Raw genomic sequence first — 19,116 nt, forward strand, 5'->3', positions numbered from 1 at the left:
TAATTCTACTATATTCAGTAATTTATATATCTTGTTTTGCAGGAGAATGCAATCCAAATTACTAGTGGAGAATGGGAAGCAATATACATTTTCAGAGTAACAAATGATGCAATGTAAGTATCACACAGAAGAGTATAGATTGTGAGTATTGTCAGTAAGAGTAGTACTTAATCATTTGACACACAGCAGCCATTTGTCAACTCATTAAGTTATAACTAGCTCGTTACAATGTATCTAGTAACTCAATGCATCCACAACAAATTTGTATGCAAAAGCATTGCTCAATTTTGCAAACTTCTTTTACTTGTGGGAGATTCTTTGCAATTGCCCTCAATTTTTTTGTTTATCGTCATCGCCCATCTTAGACAGTCTTATCTAGGGATATGTAAATTTAAGTATGTGGTTATCCCACATACAACTAGAAAGTATTTTTATTTTGTTGAGTATGAGTTGTGGTTTCTCATTCAGGTTACTATATATATAGATATATAATTGGAAGAGTGATTGAGTGATTAGCTTTTGTGAATTAAGATGGAACTCTCATTTATATGGTGTATTTGTCATCTAATGAGAGTCTGAGCAAAGATTTATTAAGATGAAAGGCATGTAAGCTTAACTCATTCTTCCGTCTTATGCAGAAATCTCAAAAAGCGTAAGTTAACTTCCAAGACATCTTTTTGTCTTGATGCTGGTTCATAGTTCATCGGTTTATGGATTATTTACAAATTATATACAAATTAATTTACAGTTTCTACTCAAGCAATGAATTTGAAGGCTATCCAGGAAGAAGAAATATTTACAAGTAAGTGCTATCAACATTATCTTAATGATAATAGGTTAATAGACGATGGGTGTGGATTTGTCAATAAAATAATTTAATTTCCAAATAATTTATTTAATTTCATTAAGTGTAATTTCATGAGTTATCTTAACTAAATCTTTACTTGACATTATATCTGAGAATTGAGGACAAGAACTATCTAAAGGCTTAATAAACTGTTAGGAAAAATATGCTAAAAAGGGAAAACATTTAAAAGGAACTGTTTTGAAAGTAGAATGCCTGTGTTCCAGAACATGAAGCAGACATATATGATGTCGGTTGTAGCAAAATAAATAATTGCTTTATTTTATTTTTCCCCTAGACTCAGTATTGGAAGTAAACCTATCAGAAAACAGTGTATTACTTGTAATTTAAGGAAAGAGAGATGCCAATATTATACAGCAAGGTTCAGTGAACGTTCGAAGTATTATGCCTTGATCTGTTATGGTATGTATAGCATGTAAACGAACAAATAACTAATTGTTCTGTTGGACATATCAGAAGCATAGATAATATTATCACAGCATACATAATAAATTACCACAGATGATGGCTAGATGAATCACAGAAATTTCACTGTAATCAGAAGACATTTCCACACTCTTTTTTATGTCCTAAAATCTTGGAAAAATGCTTCAAAAATATAAATATTTTCACACTTTTTTTTACCACGCCCCCCAAAAAAATGTTTTTTAGAATTAAAAACAAAATTTTGAAAGTCCTTCATGACACAAAACAAATTTTAAGCTGACTCATCAAAGTCATTCTTGCAGCAGCAAGTGCAGGATTTTGTAAAAGACAGTGATTTCCAATGAACATGATCAAAGTTAGCTCTGAGAATTCACTACGATGTGTTATCAAATTGAAACAATTAAAACTTAGGTCAGCCTCAAAATGTTGAATATTTACTACCTGAAAAAAAATTTAATAACATCTTTAAAAAAAAATTAAAGATTTTTAAAGATTTTAAAGATTTTTTAAAGATTTAAAAATCTTTAATAACAGAACTACGAAAAATTCATCAAGATGTATGATTATTGAAACCGCTTATAACACAGAAGTATGAGTGATGAGTTCATCCATTACGGTAATCAAAGAATAGTTAAGTAACAATGTTCCCTAAAAAAGGGAAAAAAGCTGTCCAAAGTTTTCCTTTTGCGTACTTCATATAAAGCTTACTGTTCTTCTGCACTGAATCATCAGCTGAACAGTTCTTTGGTCCTCTGTTAAGCAGAGGACCAAATGTAGCTAATAACAACACCTTTCAATCATTCTTGTACAAAATAGTCAGTAAGGTCATCACCATATGAAATCCAGTCACCTTCACAAATACAATTTGACATGCTCTCAGAAGAATGTTTCACATTGTTAGTTCTGCATTCACCTTATGTAATCACATCTAAGGTATTAACTAGATGTCAATTCTCTAAGGAGGAAGAGTTGGCTGATATGTTACTTCTATTATGTTTGTTAAGTTATGTAGGTATACATGCAAGTCTACATACACACAGTACCTTATGTATTTTGTACAGCAGGGTCTAGTGGGTTTTGCAGCAGAGAAGATTCAGAATCGTAGAAGGTTATATTCAACTCTTTAATTCCTGTCAGTTCCAACAGTAATGTAATCTACACTTTTCCACCAAATTCTGGCTTCAAACTGTAAACAACCTTCTTTTCATTCTTATGACAGGTCCTGGGATTCCTATTTCCACTCTTTTTGAGAACCAGGGTGATAGAGGTACTGAAAATATCCTGCCTATTTCTGGATGCTTGTTTTTCTCATTGATCTTCACTATGCAGATCCCCTAATGCAATATTTAGGATTGTGATCAAGTAGCGTTGCATCTTGTTTGTGCTTCAAAAAGTATTAGTAAAATATCTAGCATCTTTCTAGCTTTGTTAATTAGTAAAATCCAAACGTCAATGAACACAATGATGCCTTTATTTTCATTTCTGAGTCCCACACTTTTATGGCATCCCGATGGTTTACCTGTTTACATATTATAGATGCAATTATTATATTGGCAATTCTTTGGCTACCAAATATTGGTTCAAAGTTTGTAGAAGACCTTATCATGATTTCCAAACTATTTCTTTTCACAGCTCAAGGTTTTCTGATTATATATATATATTATTTATTTTTTCTGTGAAGTAACCCTACCCTATGCAAGAGGCTACAGTGTACTATTAAGAGTTTGCAGTCTGAGCTACTGAACTGTACTAATTAGAATTTGGATGCTCTTCAGCCATCAGAAGAGATTTCAGAGAAGAGCAGAAGCTCTTTCAGATGAAATGAGAAAAATACCCATTCAAATAACTGTTTCAGAGAAGGTGTAATTACACAAAATAGGAACTCCAGTAAGAAACATGCAGAGTCCATCTCTCTCTCTCTCTCTCTCTCTCTCTCTCTCCACCCCACCCGCTCCACCCACACACACACACTTTTTACCTAAAAAATTCTTCTCAAACTTAAAAAGCTCTCAGTCTTGAAATGCTAATAAAAATACCATGGTCCAGTAAAAAAACTTAAGTGATTCAACTTTCCCCCACCCTTCTCCAATAATCAGGGGAAACCCACAGGTAGCTCTAATGCCAGTTTAGCCTTTATTAACATCTAACTATTAAATGAACGGTTTTTGACCAGAAGGCACACAAAAACATGTGGAAAACAAATTCTGTAATATTGTTGAGCTAAATTAATCAGTGCTGTTTCATGTAGAAGTCAATTAATTGCAACGTAAGACTATTTTGACTCCAATAGGAGTTGGTACCTCTTAGTGTTTAATCACTCAAAAATGTTTACGGATGGAAAAGCTTGCTCAAAGTACCTATTATAATTGTGCTAGAAAAAAAAAAAACACTATGTTCTTTGTTATTTCTTTTGCAGAAGGTTTAAAAACAGTCAGTGCCTGCTTTTTTTTATATTTAATCCACTGTCATAGCTTAGTGTTTTCCGTGATTCATTACAACCTTGTGTATCAAGGGCCCCTACCATCTATCTTCTTTATCAAAGTAAGAATTATATGAAATGCAGCAAAGTGCCCAACTATAAATATGCATTTCTTAACCTCTCTGCAGGAGAGAACAATTTTAGTCAAGGAATCTTTACCACTCTTTCATAATGCCTCACTCTGCTGTTATTCTTCAGGAATAAAAACAAATTCAGGCTCTTCTTTGACCTTTTGGATGACTTTTTGTGTATTAATCTTACTTAAGTCCCTTGCTTTTGTAATCTCTTCTGTGATACAAAACTATTTGTTATGGACTGGACTGCAAGCTGTGAAAGAGTGGTAGTGGATCTATTTTCATTGCATTTTGGCAGCATTTTGAAAATATGTCACCCATGAATTTTAGTAGAAATCCTATAGTTAAATCGACACAGACCAGTTTGGAAGCTCCCTCCAGCATGCCTACAATTCATTTGTGGTAGTGGACAAGTTTCAGGAGATTTGAGGGGAAGGATGGAAAAGGGTTCAGCTGAGTTTAGGTAAGTATCCAAAGCAGGATGATCTTTCAGCTATAAAAACTCAGTTGAGCCTGCAAGAATTGTCAGAGTACTTTGAAAGAACAAATTCCAGTGTTATATTTCAGGCATTTTCAGAGCACAATCTAGTTCAAGACATGCTGAGAGAAGTAATTGTTTGTTTTTTTTGTCACTTCCAGAAACTGGAAGTGCCTTCCATCAAAAAATAAAAAAAATAAAAAAATAAAATAATAATAATAATAATAAATCTCCTGAAGTCTATAAAAGTTCTATTTCATTTTGAAAATGAAGCTGAAAGTACAGATTTTTTTTTATGTACAATATTCTTAATCCACTAATACTCTTGGAAAAATGCATATGCAAACAATACCCAGTGAATTCATAATATATAGCTCTGTGGTCTATGCTGGAAAATAACTAAATTATAAATAGTGATTTTAAAATGATATAAAAGAATCATAGAATCATAGAATAGAATCACAGAATATCCCAAGTTGGAAGGGACCCATAAGGATCATCAAGTCCAACTCATGGCACCGCACAGGTCTACCCAAAATTTTAGACCATGTGCACAGTCCAATCGCTTCTTAAATTCAGACAGGCTTGGTGCAGTGACTGCTTCACTGGGGAGCCTGTTCCAGTGTGCGACCACCCTCTCGGTGAAGAACCTCTTCCTGAAGTCCAGCCTAAACCTCCCCTGCCTCAGCTTAACACCGTTCCTGCGGGTCCTATCACTGGTGATTACGGAGAATATGTCGTGCCTGCCTCTCCACTCCCCCTCGCGGTGAAGTTGTAGACTGTGATGAGGTCTCCCCTCAGCCTCCTCTTCTCCAGGCTGAACAGGCCCAGTGACCTCAGCCACTCCTCATACATCTTCCCCTCTAGGCCCTTCACCATCTTCGTCACCCTCCTCTGGACACTCTCCAACAGTTTAATGTCCTTTTTGCACTGTGGTGCCCAGAACTGCACACAGTACTCGAGGTGAGGCCGCACCAGTGCAGAGTAGAGCGGGACAATCACTTCCCTCGACCGACTAGCAATGCCGTGCTTCATGCATCCCAGGATACGGTTGGCCCTCCTGGCTGCCAGGGCACACTATAAAAGTAAATTGGGTCCCAAGCAAGTAAAGTGTATATATATATATATATATATATATATATATACACACATATATATATATATTTGAAGCTGTCTAAGTTTGCAGCAATACATTAATAAGAACAGTTACATGGTATGTCTAGTATCTTTGTGGACATACACTATACAGTAGATAAACCAAGGGTTTGCCTCATCCCCTTAAGAAATTGAGTTTTCTATGTTTGTCCAGAAACAAGGTAGTCACAAACATATATGGGCTTAACCATGCTGCCCAAGAGTCTCAGAAGTTAAACTTAAGATACTGTGGTAAGCAAGAGAGGAGATACAGAACTGGTTTTTGCATTGTGTGGTGAATTTTACATTTCCAGTTTCTGCCATATAAGAAAACTGGAGAAAGTTATTTGCAGGAGATGGGAGTTTCCTCCTAACGTCTAGAACTCTAACACTCACAGGCAGTATGCAAAATGATTAGTGTTGCAAAATGTATATCCTATAATAATCTAAGGAATATTTGTGCATCATAATACCAATGCCTTGCTTTTATTTAGCTATATGATCAAGCCCAAACAGAACTGGCTGAGCTGATTTCATTACTCTGCTTGTAATTTTTCACAGATTTCCTTACTGTTCTAATAAGACAAAATAGAGAAATCTCAATTAATGAAGAGGCATTAACAAATGAACTACTTAATATTTGGGCATTTCTTTTCTGTAGAGCTCAGAATATTAGAAGACAACTGGGAACTGCAGTCTTCTTTGCAAAAGATCAAACTGCCAAAAGAAGAAATTAACAAACTTGAAGTGGATGGTATAAGTAAGAATTACAGTTTTTATTATACTTTCTACTCATATTTTGCCTTCATTTTGTTGTAGTAAGTATAGTCTTTCCGTAGATCAAACTTGTTAGCCTGCCAGATTAGAAATCAGAGCCCTCATTTTGCCCTGTTTGACAGTGACCAATTTATCTTTGTCTCAATGTATCTATCAGTAAAATAGTAGTTAAAACACATCTCTGCTTTGTGACGCAATTAAAAAAAATACTTTCATAATATTTGTAAAGTGTTTAAATATCACATAAAAACATAGTATATGTTTTATAGTACAGTATGGTACGAATGAAATGTGAAATGCAAACCGCCGGTAATGTGTTAAACATTATAGTGACTTGTATACACTGTTATTTGCCCTAGTGACTTTACAAACAATATTCCATAGTAGTGAATCAGTGTAATGTTTTCAAAACCCGTGTCTCAAAATCTTAGCAACAGTTGTATTCCTAATTGTGCTTTTCTAAACACCTAGAAAACTGCAAACCTAGTGTTGGTGAACTAATAATTGAATACATAGCTTAATTAAAAAAAAAAACGGACACTTCAGTTTTTCAATTTTATTCTTAAACAGTTTAATATAAACAATTACTTCTGTGGTCCTGTGGTTCACAATTCATGCACTCTGTAGTTTGTGCTGATTGTTTTTCTATTACTATTTTATTACTATTACATCAAACTATGGATTATGCTTGGAGAAATCTTTTTAACCATTAACAATATAATTTTAATTTGTCTTTTCTAGCTTTGTGGTACAAAATGCTTCTGCCCCCACAATTTGATAGATCCAAGAAGTACCCACTGCTCATTCAGGTGTATGTAACACTTCCTTTCTTTCAATTTTGTTGTTTTGTCTGAAAGAATGTTTATTATAATTTAAGGAAACCTAGGATATTTGTAACATTTTATCAAGCAAAAACAAACAACATTTTGTTTTTGTGTTTGTTCATTTGATATGTTTAAATATACATATCAATATGTTTTCATACTGAGATCGAAATGTAAACATACACATTTTCAACGTGAAATTATTGATTCCAGCTTTGTTAATATGGAAACTATGAGTCTGCTTAATTTTCTTATGCAAAACAAACAAACAAAAAAACCTAAGCCACATGGCCTAGTTTCTTTGAAAGTTTCCTTCTAAAGAGCATGTGACATGAATTGAATTTATTGCTGTCTGGAAAGGCAACAAAAAATGCATTGGTGTAAAAAAAAAAATGAGGCGGAAAAATAATGGGTGTGATAAACATTATATTGTCTTTTATTAACTAGTGATGATCCAAAGTTCCAACAATGCTAAGTATGTTTGGCTGAAGTTTAGAGTAGAAGATGAATTAATTCATGTCCTCAAGGTCAAATACGTAATTTGTATTAGGCATGTCTCCATATTGCTCAGCTATGTGGGGTGTGTTCAGCCCACAGCTCCCACAGCATGTTATTCCCTACTGAATCAAAGATTTGGTGATGGCCAGGAAGTGTAAGGAGCTATACTTTTTTTTTCCTGTTTTCTTTGTTAATGCATAGCATGTGTGGAGATCAAATGCCAAACAAATACAAACAAACAAACAAAAAGAATTGAAAAGGGCTGTTACACCTCATTTCTGTACCCAAGGAATTTGGAGATAATTAGAAATTGAGACTTTGAGACATACCTCCTACAAGTATTCCCCTTACAATGTATACCTGATGCTGTAACCCTTAATCTGAGCTAAAACTAATGGTTTGTGTTAGGCATAAGACATTAAGGATTTAAATGAATTTTAGATAGCAAAATCTCACAAATATATTAAAATGGTAATGGGACTGCTTCTGTCTACTGAGATTTCTAAACCACAGCCATTCAGCAAAATATTTGTAGAGAAAATGTGAGATGTACCAATATCTATAATCCAGTATCTGGTAGTCATTTATACATCTGAGTTGAAAACGTGTAAATTTCCACCTTCAGGTATGGAGGACCTTGCAGTCAGAATGTAAAGGACACATTTAGCATTAGTTGGATAACCTATCTTGCAAGCAAAGAGGGAATTATTGTTGCTCTAGTGGATGGCAGAGGGACAGCATATCAAGGTGACAAGATTTTGCATGCAGTGTATCGAAGACTAGGAGTCTACGAAGTTGAGGACCAAATATCAGCAGTGAAGTAAGTAGAATATCTCCTCATAACATTTTTGTATTTACACACCTACAAAAAGTAATGTGAAAAAAATATATATTAAATGTTTTCCTGAGCCTGTCTTCTGGAGAGCTGAGGGCTACAGGAAGTAAGTCTAGACTTAAGACTTGTAGAAATAAAATATTACTTGATGTCTGTGTGGTTTTATGTGGTGTACTAAGTCCATTTACTACTAAGTTCACATTTGAACCTCAGCACTTCCATTTTGTAAGGACATTATCAGAGGCCTCAGTCCTAGGCCTAAAGAAATATGTGCATCAGTGGTGAGAGGTAAGCTAATGTATTTTCCGTTACTGTGAAGTTTTCCCTGAAGGGGAAACCTACCTCATAGGTAGTAACCATATTGATTAGCCAAAGATCCATATTGATAGACCACGGTGATTAGCTAAATATCAAATGTGGAGTTTGTAATAAAACTGAATCCTGACACTACCCTTTCAAGAGTGTAGTTAATCATAAACTTGTTCTCTATGCTGTCTTAAAATAGTAATAAACAACAGGAAGTGACTGAGGTCCTCTAGGAGATCTCCTCTCCCTCCACAAGCTGCCCTTCTGCTTCGAAACACTTAAGGTGTTCCAAGGAAAAAGAAGTCCCTAAGTGGAAGTTTTGGGAAGGGGGAAAAAGCTGAGGTTTTGTAAAGAAAGTCTATCTGTTAAGCTTACAGATGCAGTAGCGCTACTAAAGTGAGCATTTAACGAAGTGTTAGGTCGAACCCCACAGAAATGAATGCAAAGCAGGATTAAGAAATCTAGTTTAGGTTTTGATCTTGAATTGCTACTATCAGAGCATGGATAGCTTTTTCAAGTGCAATATCCTTTCCCTCAGTAATGGACCTGATTCTGAGAAGAAAAGCTAGAAAATGGATGTACAAGTCCAGGTTTCCACAACCTTCTCTGCTTGCTTGTGAATGGTGCCTGTATTTACAAGTGTGTGTGAGGAGGGTATCTGTTCCTTCCTGTTACTGCTTTGTGATAATTCGTTTCCACCTCAATGATATAAACACACCATTATCTTTTTCAGTGTTACATGAAACAGCATATCTGTGTATCATGTCAGATTTTTCAATATAATCTATTATTTTCTTTCCTGAAACTCTTAGCAGCAACATGCTTTAAAATATCACGGGACAGAGAAGTGGTTTTTTATTACTCTGAATCGTCACTCAAACATAAAATGCCGGAGACAGAGGGAGTCTAAACTGATTCTGCAGTTGCAGAATTTGCTGAGATGGGCTGTGAAGAAATGACCTCAGACTTCACACTTCCCAATTTTCTGTCAGCACCTAGACTAAATTTTTATTCAGTTAAATGCATTGCATTCCATCTTACTGATCTAACACATGGTTTAAAATGAATGATTTTTAGAAACAAACATATACTCTATTGGGAAACCTTGGAGGAGCTTTTACTGTAGGAGGAACCCCATGGATTAAGACAGTAATTTTACAAATCTGAATCATTTTTTGGCTTATCTAACTTTGTCCCACCCATATTGTATTGGACATTTTGAGTATTGTCTGTCATTTGTGGTTGCCTTAGTAAAATACTGCTAGCAGCTGCTGGTATATTTTCTGGGATGTATCTGAAGATATTTTATCTCTTGCTCTTGAATGTTGTCTTTTGCTTATGTATGATGTTTAAGTTAAAGAGAGGGTCTGGACAGTGTATCCAGGTGAATATTAAGTATAAGAAAAAACAACTTTTTTTACATGAAGCCAGTTGTTCCTCTGGAACAAAAAATACTAAGAAAGTATGCATTTCAGCAATGTTTATTCTTTAAAGAAAAAATCTTCCTTTCCTCTGAAATGTCTTTGAGTTGAATAACTGATGCTTTGTAGAAATCTGACATGCTATGCTGATTGTCAGTTTGATCAAATTGCTGTGATGTTTGGAAAAAAGTGAAAAAAAAATTTTTTTTTTGCTAATTGGCTAAAGTATTATCAATCTTGGTTTGCAATAATGCATTCATTTCTGTGATTTTCTTTTCCACAGGAAATTTATAGAAATGGGTTTTATTGATGAGAAACGAATAGCGATATGGGGCTGGGTGAGTGGTTCATCTTTTTTATATCTATCTTTAAATAATCCTGCAGTATAATTTTATATAATTCTTCCTTTTTCTGTCCTAAATCTATATAAAGAGATTGGCTGAAGACAACTTCAGGGACAGCATAAATGCCACACAACCGCTTTATAAACATTTTAAGATGTTCAAGCCATCTGGCTCAATTGTTTTTCTTCGTCATGAATGACTAGATTAAGAATGCAATATCAAGAAAGAATTTTTCTTCCTTTCTCTCTTCCTTTCTTTCTTTTTCTTTCTCTCCTCCCTTCCTCCCTTCTGTCTTTCTTTTTCATTGCTGTTGTTTGTTTGTTTTCCTTGGCCCAGTTTCATCGTCAGAGGCTTGCCCAGAAACACTGGGCAACTGTAATTGTAGGAGTTGCCTGATTTTAGACAGCACATGAGCAGGGTTGCTAAAATCTTTCTATTAATCTAATATTTAAATTACTCTGGTCAGACAGAGCTATAACTAGGATAAAATGTGGTGTCATAAGGTGAAATTAAAGTGACATTAATCATGTTAAGACCACGTGAAAATACAATTTTTTTAATCACATCATATTTTATTTAACTACAGTGTTTCTGGAACCAATTAGGTGATTTCAACCATCTAAAGCATTGTATTCCAGTAGCAGATATATTATTTAAATAACAGCACTATTGCCAAACCTGTCAGTATTTTTTTTTCTTTTCTTTTTTTTCCATTTATTATTACCATTTCCTGGTCCATATCCTTTGAATAGAGTTGGAAGCTGTATCCTTATCTATAGCCTGCAGTTTGACAGGTATGCATGAACTGTACCACTCATCGTACTTTCAGACTCACCAAACTCTTTTGGATGGTAAAAGTACTTAAATGACCACTAAGGCAATTCAGGTTTCGAACTCCACCTCTCTGACTCTCACAGTACATAGATTTACCTGCCTGATCTTAATCCTTTACTCTGTAGCCTTGTGTACTGCTTTTTTTGAAGATCAAATGAAGCAAGCAAATGCTCTTGAAAGGTTTTATGAGTTACCATTTCCTTAAGCATATCCATTGCTGTCATTTCAAGCATGACTCTCAAGAGTAGAAAGAGACTAACTTACTTCTCTACAAATTAACTAAATAAATAATGATCTGTGCATACTGCCCTTAATCATTCATATGCTATTGATAAGATTAATAATTTAAAAAATTCTGCATGACACACCCATCCCTCTATTCCAGAATAAACAGGAGCCCATTATTTCCCAAAGATCTTATATAAGTATTTTCCAACCCCAGTTCCACATCCCATGTACAATCAAACGGAATGCTTTTTATTACAACATCTTCTCCTCTCTCAGCTTCTAGCCCCACATTGTTGCACACCTATTCTGATATCTAGACTTACTTTGCCTAATTTCCATCTATGAACTTGTTCTTCCTTATTGGGTCCCAGTCTGAGGAATCGGGCCAGAATAGCAGCCAGCGGTAGAGACAAATTGCTCCAACTTCAAGTTCTCAAATATCTAAGCCTGTTAGTACTGGGGATGGAGATGGTTCAATATAGCAAACATTCAAAAAAGCTAGTTAGATGGTAAGGGTGGGAAAACCTATGACTCTTCTTGGAGGGGCACACTGACAGGATGAGAGGCAATGAACACAAGTTACCACAAGGAATGTTTTGATTGGGTATTAGGAAAAAAAATATATGACAACAGTTTTCAACATTGAAATATGTTGACTAGAAAGGCTGTGGAATTTGGATGTGCCTCTGATTGATCTCATTTAATTTTGAAGTTAGCCCTGTTTTGAGATAGTTTGCACTGGTTAGATTACCTTGAATTACCCTGCCAACTTAAATTTTTTTATGATTCTAAATGCTAACAAGAGCAATATCCTGTGATAAGTGCTGAAGAAATAGTAAGAAAATAAGTGATTCAATAAAGCTGTCTAATCTCTGCCACAAGAAATCACATCAGATCCATTTGAAATCAAAAGGAAAAAAAAAAAAAAAGCTTTGTGCTCCGTGCATTCAAAGCAAACTCTTTACTTTGGAATTAGTTTATATGAGTTTGATTTGGAAAACAAAATGATACTTCACCAATAATTTTAAACTGTCTGTGATTTCTTCCTAGTCCTATGGTGGATACGTAACTTCTCTGGCACTTGGATCTGGCAGTGGAGTATTTAAATGTGGAATGGCTGTGGCTCCTGTTTCCAGCTGGGAATATTACGGTATGGAAAATTGTCATAAACACTGACTTGGAAAGAGAGATAGCATTTAATGACTTTCTAAATTAAATCATTGCAAGAGAATGTCAATATGAAACTTAAAGACAGTGCAATTACCTAGACATAAAACTTTTAAGACCTTAAGTTTAATATTTTCCGTGCTGAAAATAACTGATTGCAACTGTCAGTTTGGAACGGATTTTGCCACATAGAAGTTATGCACAGACAATTCTATATGCACATCTGTAACAGTCTGTAAAGTCCTCTTGATAAACACTATATTCAGGAATGATCTCCCTGAAAAAATCTTGTTAAAACTGAATTCAGAAACAGCTGAAATGTTTTTCTGCCCATAATGTAATCACAGTGCACTTCGACTTCAGTTACTGCAGATGGCCTCTGTCAGGAATCAGTATCTCTGATGACTGCAGTTATTTTCCAAAAGCAGTGGAAAATAGAGGGACTCAGTTCTGTCTGATATCTTATTTTTTATTTTTAAATATTTTCCCTTTAGATGTTTCTCAACCACACCTCCAGTGTTGTTGTGTTACGAGACATATTTTTCTTTATTGACTAAGACTCCAAACTGTTTTGAGGAAACAACTCTGAGAGTATACTCCCAGGGCCTTGCTGTGTGAATAAAGCAGGCACATACGCACTTACTTGCAGACCTGTTAAGCTTTTGGCATGGTGTAAAGGAACCTTAGTGTAAAAAAGAATCCTGCCATGCATGTTTTCAATGAGCAAAATGTAACACTTTGAACACATTTACTTAGCATATGGTCGTTGCTAAGAAGTCTTGGTTATAAGAAATTTTTTTGGTTAAATGGGAAGGATTGCTTCCCTGACTGCTAGCACAGACATTCCTTGTATTTATGGTGTTTTGCAAACAAGGGGAAAAACATTTGTATGACACAGGAAGCATAATCTTCATGTTTTCACTGCATGAACATTTTTGAAGACATTTTCACTCATGATCACAAAATTATTTCCAGAGTGCAGGCATAAAACACTATTTTGCAAAAGTCCTTCGATAAGGGAAAAGTTATAAACATCTGTTTGGGCATTAAAAATTGGATGAAGTTTTTTAAGTAAAAGCAGATTAGACCCACACCATTGCAATCTTTATTTTAGCTGATTTTTCAAAAGAGCATTAAAAAATCTTGCTAAAAGCACATTGTAAAATCCAGACAGGCAAATGTACCTCCCCAAAGGAAGGAAGGAAGGAAGCATAACAAAGTAATGAGTCATGAGTTCTGGCAAACAGATCAAGTTGATATTAGGGTGAACTGTGTTAGGGGCAAAACTACAGGATGCTACATATTTGAGACTCCAAGCAGGGTCAGTATGTTACAGGATGTACTGGCCCCTAGAGCTTCTAAGTTTTGTCCTGTCCTCTTTTATATGCACAGATCAGAGTTTGCAGCATAATCTTTTCTCTGAAATCCTCCCACTCACCTCCATTTTCTGTCAGAGTTAATATAGCAGCTGAACAGTTATAAGGGAAGTTGCGTTCAGGGACAACATATAGTTAAAAGCATTAAATATGTGACTGTTTTATTAAAATTCTCAATCTCCTTTTTCTTCCTCAGTAATTGACAAGCTGAATCTTCCACTTAGTCATTATAATGCAATTCTTGCTGACCTCAGTGGACTTGTTGTAGCTCTACTGGTAGAAGAGAGTGGAGAATTTGGCTCAAAATACTGTAGAAATGCCAGCCATTCAAAAAGAGTTTATTTTTTTGAAAACTCAAGCCCAATATGGTTGTTTGACACTGTGTTGACAACAGATATTGCACATTTTCTGTTTTCATTGAACGATAAAGAATTTTGATAAAAGATAGGCTACTTAAATTTTTCTGTATTTAGTTTATTACGAATTATCTTCAGGAGCCTTACCTGGCTGATCTGGGAGACACAGTACACATCTTTAGCACTTGGTGGTAACATATATAAAGGATATATAATAAACCATGGGAACATGGCTATACTGAGTCATTTTCCATCCCTGGGGGAACTCTCACTTCTATTTTTTCTCAAAATTATTCTAATGCAGTGTATGAAACTGGACAACAAGGTACAGGCCTGGCAGATGAGGGGAAAGCAGTGGATATTGTCTATCTGGACTTCAGTAAGACTTTTGACACTGACTCCCACAAATCCTCAAATACAAACTGTTAATGTATGGGCTGACTGAGCAGACAGTGAGGTGGATTGAAAACTGGTTGAACAGCTGAGCCCAGAGTGGGGTGGTCAGTGGCACAAAATCTAGTTGGAGGCCAGTAACTAGTGGCTTGGGAGGGGTGGATGATAAACCATAGTGTGATGCTGCAAGCCAGAGGGACCTCAACAGGTTAGAAAATGGGCTGACAGGAACCTCATGACATTCAACAAGCAGAAATGCAAAGTCCTGCTCCTGGGGAGGAACAACCCCAGGTACCAACATTTGCTGGTGGCCACCCAGCTGGAAAGCAGTTTTGCAGAAAACAACCTGGAGGGCCTGGTGGGCACCAAGTTGAACATGAGTCAGCAATGTGTCATTGATGCAAAGAAAGCTAATAGTATCCTGGGCTTCATTAGGCAAAGTATTGCCAACAGGTCGAGGGAGGTGATCCTTCCCCTCTATTCAGCACTGGTGAGGCCACACCTGGACTGCTGTGTCAAGTTCTGAGCTCTTCAGTACAAGAGAGACATGGAGATGCTGGAAATTGTCCAACAAAGCACCATGAAGATGGTTAAGGGACTGGATCATCTGGATCATCTCCCCTGTGAGAAAAGGCTGAGACATGTGGGACTGTTTAACCTCAAAAAGAGATGCCTCGGGGGGATGTTATCAATGCCTATAAATACATCGAGGAAATGGGCACAAACTCACTTAGAGGATGTCCTGTCAACATCAGAAAACACTTTACTGCATGGGAAAGCACTGGCACAGTTTGACACAAAGAGGTTGTGAAGTCTCCCACCTTGGAGGTATTCAAAAGCTGTCTGGACATGGTCGACATGGTCCTAGGCAGTCAGTTCTAGAGGATCCTGCATTGGTCCTGGTTGGACCAGATGACCTCCAGATTTCCCTTCCAACATCAACTAGTCTGTGATTCTGTAGACGATCTCAATTCCTTACTGACTACGATGGCCATCACCTCTAAATATGGGAGGGAAAGATGCCAGCTTTTCTTCATCAGAAAGCCCTGACTCTATTAAATAAATAAAATTCCTGTAATACCGCAGCTTGACCACTCAATATGTGCTGGTTACTCTTTCAAGGAAAAGTCATAAAGAAAGTAATGCTCTTGTAGTGACAGCTGCTGCATCAATTTTCCACAGATTTTCATAACTACTATTAGTTAAATTACAAACATGCAGGCAGTTTAAAGATAGCTGAAACCTAATGGTTTCATTTCCTGCTCCCCCATAATTGTTGCTTATATTCATTCAATAGGATAAGGGCAATGTTTTTTCCATATTAACTATGTATACTCATACACATCCCAGGCTGGAATTCTGCTCTGCTTCTCTTTTCAAGATGTCAACAGTAGTGTGTGTTGTCTTTCTACCACACACATTTATTGGCTCATTCAACTTACTTCTGGAATTCAAACCAGTAGCATAAAGCAGTATCAGTTAATTACCTTTATCCACAAAATGTTAACTCCACAGATGAGTATCGAATCACTATTTCTACAAGGACTGTTTGGAGGACATGTATTAATTAACTTTCATATTTTTTAGTATGTTTAGATTTGGTGTATTATGAGGAAACCAAGCAGAACAGATATAGTTAAAATAAACAGTCAATTTTCTATGTGTCACTGGAGAAACAAAAATATCTTTAGCTTTTTTATTCTTTAATATCACAGCATCTATCTACACAGAACGATTTATGGGTCTTCCTGTAGAGTCCGATAATCTTGAGCACTACAAGGTGAGAATTCTCTTTCTGTGTTCATTTGCCTTAAACCTGAGTCACACTTCCATGGACAACCGTAATAATAAAGAAATAAAATGACCTGCCAGCTCTCATAGTGGCAGCCCTGTAACAGCTAAAGCTGCTGCTGTGAAATTCATATCTCTGTAGTTCCTCCTGGTTTTGTATTTATCAATTGTAAATATGATAAATTGTAGGATCCTTATTTTCTCATTGATTTGACAGTGCAAATCATTAATTTAGGAAAAAACTTATGTGAGAGAGGTTAAGATGTCGATGTTTTGGTTTGTACCCTTAACTATGGTATGCAAGCTGCTTCATGCAAATTTAGCTGTCTGATAATAATATCTACACAGTGAACAGTCAGAACCTCCCCTACCTGGAACAGATTGCATTTCTGCTTTTCTTCACATTGATAGGAAATCTGTAACTTCATCTAGCAGTGCACATACCAGCTCTGAATACAGACAGCCCTGAATTAAACCCAAAGACTTTAACTCAAAGCCTCCTATAAAGGTTTTTGTATCGTGTTCTCAGTACCTATTCTCCATCCTAACCCCAACAGCAGAAATGCTCAATACCAAACAGCTCTGGTAGAGCTGTCTAGGTAGCCAGAAATTGCAGAGTTCAGAGAATGCCACATGGTAGGTACTATGCTTTTTGTGAAGTTGTCATAAATGTATATAGTTTCTATTAATCTCAGATTGAGATGAAGTCACTGATGTCGTTATTATGCCAGTCCAACTGTTTGATTGTGATTACACTGGTTAATGGAAGCCTTTTGACTCTGTGATTGAGTGGTTGAAATTGAAGCTGCTGAACTGTTCACTTTTCCTCTCAACAGAATTCAACTGTGATGGCAAGAGCAAAGAATTTCCAAAACGTGGAGTATCTCCTCATCCATGGAACAGCAGATGGTGAGGTTTGCAAATGGTAGTACAAATACAGAGCCAGAATCACTTTGTTTGAAAAACATTAAGCATCTTTCTGTGCCTTTGATTAGGATGACTACTTAGATCTTTGTTAGATTTCCATATGACATATTATAAGGTGCTTAGTCTTTCTTAGTCATGTCAACTGTATCACTCGATAATTAGTGGACACAACTTAATGCACTAGAATTTTATGCTTTGTGGTATTTACACGTTTCAACAGCCAATCGCTTTTTTTCCTTTTTCAGATAACGTACATTTCCAAAACTCAGCACAAATTGCAAAAGCTCTGGTTAACGCACAAGTGGATTTCCAGGCAATGGTAAATAGCAGACTATTTTTCATTTTGAACAACGTTTTATAGCTTTATCAATAAGCTTATCTTATATTTGGTGACATTTTTAAGAACCCAGTTCAACAGAACATTCTTCAAAATCTGGCATTAAATCTAGTTAGTGTATTTGTTACTCTTTATAAGTAATTTCTTCTTCAGAGGATTTGCCTGCTCTTTTTTATTTGTTTTTTGTTTCTCTCTTCCCCTTTGGATGTTAATGAAATTTCTCTCATAAAGAATAACTTAGAGGCTTTTAAAATGAGCCAGGGAGAAGAATGAGAATCCAGCCTTCTTATAAAAGTTGCTGATAGCTAGTAAAAGAGAGGAAGATGAAAAAGCTGACTTCTGGGACCAAATCCATCAGTGCTTCTGATGGATTCTCTTTACCTGGACATGCCTGCCACAGGCAGGAGGTGAAACACAGGGGAAAAAAGGGGAATGAAGTATCCAAATACTGTATCCAGGATGAGGGGGAAAAAAAAAAGAAAGAAAAAAAAAAAAAGCATCTGCAAAATTTGCTTGGAGTAGTTGGAGTACCAGGTGCAGGCAAACAGAAACACATAGGCAAGAAGTTAGAAGATAAAAATGAGGAATGAACAGGGAAAAAGTAGTACTGAATTATATGTTAAGCAATGCTTCTGCACCTTCTTTCTCCAGACTAATGGCAAAAGGATCTGCCTGCTATCAAACATACTGGCCTTCTGCCTCAGACCACTTTCCCAGGTCCATGAACTTACCAAACAAGGATCAGACAGAGGTCTCCCTGTACTTGAGATTTGTAGGCCCTTTTGTGAATTCCCCATCTTCTAACTTCACTGATATTTAGCAAACCTGGTTTATTTCTCAAGTATCTGGGATTCTGTATGCAGTTGTAGTCATTCTTGTTCAGCTACAGTAAAGTCTCAGTAGAGTTAGAAGGAAAATCGAGGGAACATCCTTGATTTACTTTATGAAAGCAGGCCATTTTTAGTCTAGTGAAATAAAATCTGAAAATTCTGTGATTGCTATGGAGGATAACTACAGAGGAAAAAAAAAAGCTATTGAAGCTAAAAAACTGTTTTAGCAGAAGAATAAATGTATATATAGTACTGACAAATACATTGAGGTCAAAAGTTAGAAGAATTTTCTGTTAAAACAGCTAGGCTTTGGAACGAGCAGTGTAAGGGGGAGCATGGCAAAAACCAACCTACTTTTAAGCTTCAGGTTAATACATTCACTACAAAGGGATCAGACTTTGCAACCCAAAGGTGTC

The 19,116-nt window shown here is 36.0% G+C and overlaps 1 protein-coding gene across 1 annotated transcript in view; it reads left to right on the forward strand.

The window, feature by feature from the left end:
• The window catches only part of FAP (fibroblast activation protein alpha), a 40,609-nt gene that overhangs the window by 20,594 nt on the left and 899 nt on the right, over window positions 1-19,116 (forward strand). Inside the window, exons 14-25 of the mRNA XM_035568728.2 lie at window positions 43-113; window positions 749-802; window positions 1,143-1,267; window positions 2,511-2,558; window positions 6,118-6,216; window positions 6,975-7,044; window positions 8,181-8,375; window positions 10,401-10,455; window positions 12,574-12,673; window positions 16,531-16,595; window positions 17,443-17,515; window positions 17,779-17,852. Of these exons, the coding sequence (XP_035424621.1) occupies window positions 43-113; window positions 749-802; window positions 1,143-1,267; window positions 2,511-2,558; window positions 6,118-6,216; window positions 6,975-7,044; window positions 8,181-8,375; window positions 10,401-10,455; window positions 12,574-12,673; window positions 16,531-16,595; window positions 17,443-17,515; window positions 17,779-17,852 (1,029 nt within the window). The remainder of the gene's footprint in view (window positions 1-42; window positions 114-748; window positions 803-1,142; window positions 1,268-2,510; window positions 2,559-6,117; window positions 6,217-6,974; window positions 7,045-8,180; window positions 8,376-10,400; window positions 10,456-12,573; window positions 12,674-16,530; window positions 16,596-17,442; window positions 17,516-17,778; window positions 17,853-19,116) is intronic.

This window comes from Cygnus atratus, chromosome 6, assembly GCF_013377495.2.
Source record: "Cygnus atratus isolate AKBS03 ecotype Queensland, Australia chromosome 6, CAtr_DNAZoo_HiC_assembly, whole genome shotgun sequence".
Classification (NCBI taxonomy): domain Eukaryota; kingdom Metazoa; phylum Chordata; class Aves; order Anseriformes; family Anatidae; genus Cygnus; species Cygnus atratus.